Source organism: Sphaeroforma arctica, assembly GCF_001186125.1.
Source record: "Sphaeroforma arctica JP610 unplaced genomic scaffold supercont1.234, whole genome shotgun sequence".
Classification (NCBI taxonomy): domain Eukaryota; class Ichthyosporea; order Ichthyophonida; genus Sphaeroforma; species Sphaeroforma arctica.
Window position 1 is genome coordinate 1 of NW_014040324.1, and position 3,439 is coordinate 3,439.

The 3,439-nt window shown below is 45.8% G+C and overlaps 1 protein-coding gene across 1 annotated transcript in view; it reads left to right on the forward strand.

The window, feature by feature from the left end:
* Positions 1 to 217: 217 nt before the first annotated feature.
* SARC_04260 (hypothetical protein) overlaps positions 218 to 3,439 on the forward strand; it is a gene marked incomplete at its 3' end in the record, with an annotated part of 4,602 nt that continues 1,380 nt past the window's right edge. The window contains exons 1-4 of the mRNA XM_014301906.1: positions 218 to 931; positions 1,363 to 1,604; positions 1,916 to 2,145; positions 3,236 to 3,296. Of these exons, the coding sequence (XP_014157381.1) occupies positions 295 to 931; positions 1,363 to 1,604; positions 1,916 to 2,145; positions 3,236 to 3,296 (1,170 nt within the window). The 5' untranslated portion in view covers positions 218 to 294. The remainder of the gene's footprint in view (positions 932 to 1,362; positions 1,605 to 1,915; positions 2,146 to 3,235; positions 3,297 to 3,439) is intronic.

Below are 3,439 nucleotides of genomic sequence, written 5' to 3' on the forward strand. Positions count from 1 at the left end.
ATATATATGTATATATGTATATATATACTTGTATATATTGAGTTTGTGTACATATCTAGTGTGGCACTTACTAGCGGTTTTGATAGAGACAACCTCACAGTTCGACAATCCACTTTCCTGACTACAACGTCCGTATGCGATGTGCAGGATGTGCAGGCATACCCGGAGATCACCACAGACCGATCCTTCGAGTATGTGTGGCATTGTTTATCCGTGCCGTGTCTGGTAGAGCTCGTCGACAGGTGTAGGAAGCAAGCTTTGCCCATACCCTTCGAAGACTCGCTGCGGCTGGTCATGGCGGTGATGAAGGATAGGGAGATCGCGCGGAAGTTTGCGAGTGTGGGCGATGGGTTGGCCGAGAGTGGAAGTACATCTCTGGATGCCACCGATCGAAGAGGTGATGTGCCAGTTAAGACGGGGGATATGTCAGGTGGCGAGAGAACAGGGGTGTGTGGTAGTAAGCCGGGCGACGTGAATCGGGTGCTAGCACTGTACGGTAATACAGTCGCACTCGGTAAACGGATGATCGCCATAGAGAAGCAGCGCACACCAACTAGCACTGAGGTGACCAGCACCGGTGCGACTACTACTCGTGCCACTACTACACCCGAGCACACACGCGCCGGCCCAGACACAGCCCACACCCGGGAACGGTATGTACAGAGCCTGTACTCACTCACCAAGGTGTGTCTGCGGGAGATCGCTGCGAGTAAGGAGCGTGCACGCACCAGCTCCTCGGCCACGAGTGAGCTGCACCCTATGCTGGGCATGACCTCCGTACGCACGGGCAAGGATTGGAAGCCTGTGCTGCACGGTGTGCATGCGCAGGTGAAGCGGGTGTGGGAATCGGCGCACCTGCATGCGATACTTATGGAAGATCTGGGGCGCTGTTGCGAGAGTCCGAGCGCTGCTAACCGCCGTCGCGGTAGTGGTATGTTGAATGGAGGGGAAGCGGGGCTGTCGTAGGGTGTTTGTGTTTGTGCGTGGATTCAGATTGGGATTGGGATTGCATGTTCTTAGGCTGGACAGGTCCAGTGGGATGCTCTTGCGACTGGTAGTAGTCAAGGGAAGCAGTTCATGCATCTCGCCGAAACGGTACTTCGTGCTACCGACAATTGTCTAGTATCAATCTGTTGTTAGCTTGGCCTATGCATTTCGCAATATACATATATAGCCCCCCCCCCCCCTCTCCCACTCATACAATATGCGGGAAAGCGGTAGCATAAATGTCGCTTAGGTGATCCTTTATACTACTGGGAGGATAGTGGTGGCAAGCTGTTCGTATAGTCTAGTACCAATGTGATGGGGAGAGAATACCACACATCTCGCCAACATATGTCACCCACTTCTACATCACGCCAGGCACCAGATCCGAAGCCGGTAAGCTGCTACGTCGGTACAGTAGCAAGCGTAGCAGTGGCGTAGTCACCAGACAAGGATCCTCCGCGAGTGCCGACGAAAGAAGGGAGATGGGGGGCAAGATAATCGACCTGAGCGCCGCACTGCGCGTGTGCAAAGCATGTCAGCTGTTGTATATGCTACCCAGTGTGTTCCCGGATGACAAGCACATGCTGTGGAATAGGATTACCTGTATGCCGGGAGCGGTAAGCATGCGCAATGGCTGATATGCTCTTGTTGTATGTGTATATGCGTATACATGCGTGTACGTATATGGGGGATGGTTATATGCAGGCCAACTCATGCATGCCTGAAACACATATCTGACACATGCGCAGACACAGGTGTGTGACTTGTGACCCTTTGTATGCTATGGCTGTGTTATTAACCGCAATGTTTCTATAGCACATCCGAGCACAAGCTGGTATCATGCGCACGTACATAGCTTACATATAGGGACTTGTCTACACATGCGTAATCTGCTACTGTTACTTCATACAAACATGCACATATACAGCTATCTGGCCTGTACCGGCTACTACTGTCCGTAGGACCCTCAGGGGGCATGGCTGTGTTCTTAACCGCAGCGTGTAACCAGCCATCAGCCGAAGTGATGCTACCCATCTTATTGTTATTCTGCGACTGTTGCACGAATCTGTTGGTGACACTGGACGATACAGATATGCACGAAGAACATAAAGTGCTCACGCTCCTGGATTTCCGATTTCTTGTGCGTTTTTTGATAAGGTATGGAATTTATCGATTGAATATGTGAATCTTAAATTAAACATATAGGTAAACCAATTGGACCGGCATATCTCAAGTAGAAAGTATCGGTATCTTAAATAGATATGTGTACCTTGATCAGAAGGTAAAGCTATATCAATAAGGTATGTGTATCTTATTAGATATGGCTATATCAATAAGGTATGTGTATCTTATTAGATATGGCTATATCAATAAGGTATGTGTAACTTATTAGATATGCCTATATCAACAAGGTATGTGTATCTTGTTGAAAAGGTATGTCTATAGCAAACATATATATGTGTAGCTCAATGACATAGCTACAGGTATATCAATCAGATATGTGTAGCTCAATGACAAAGCTATAGGTATATGATTTAGATATGTGTTTTTAAATGAGAAGGTATGGCTATATCGAATGGATATGTGCATCTCACTGATACTCATGGATTGGAAACCAATCTGTGCATCTTCAATAATTTCATCTGACGTATGCCTTTGCGTGATATGGTGCCAGCGCATTCACACTTGTCGTGCCAATACTTTTCTCTCTCTCGGATTGTATTGTTTAAATGATGTGAACCCGTTTTGGACGCTCCAGTAGCAGCTCTGAGATGTCTTAAAAGAAAGAAAGTCAACCCTAATTTGGATGTGCAACTGGTAGTTAAGTGTGTACAATTCTTCGCCTTCGGCGTATTTTATGAACAGATGAAGCGCTAGTCCACTATGAATTGCTAAATGTGTGCTCAAAACGGACTGCGTATTTCATCGTACATTGTTTGCAGTAAATGATACGTATAAAAATGTTGCTACGTCTTTTTGGCCTGTAATTTCATTTGCAAGCACATCATCGGGGGTATCTGTACGTAGTATTAAAGTTTACATTGAACAAACTGCATATTTTTATCTTGATCTGTCGGCTCATATAAAATGTCATCATCGCTGATCAATGCAACAACTGACGACTACATGTGGTGTAATACCGTATACGTTTACATGTGCTGCAGATTTATATACAATCTCATCATCACACTGTATTAACTGGTGACTGCACATTGAATAGAACCATGAACGCTTCTTTTTGCTGCAGATTTATATACAATCTCATCATAGTCGGGCGGAAGAAGAATCGGTCGGACAAGTGCTACAAGGTATAATTTGTTTGCATGTTTGATTATTTGTTTTGTTTTGTTCATTTGTTAGTTTGTTCATTTGTTTGTTTATTCATTCGTTGATATGTATACACACACACACACACACACACACACTCACACACACACACTCACACACACAC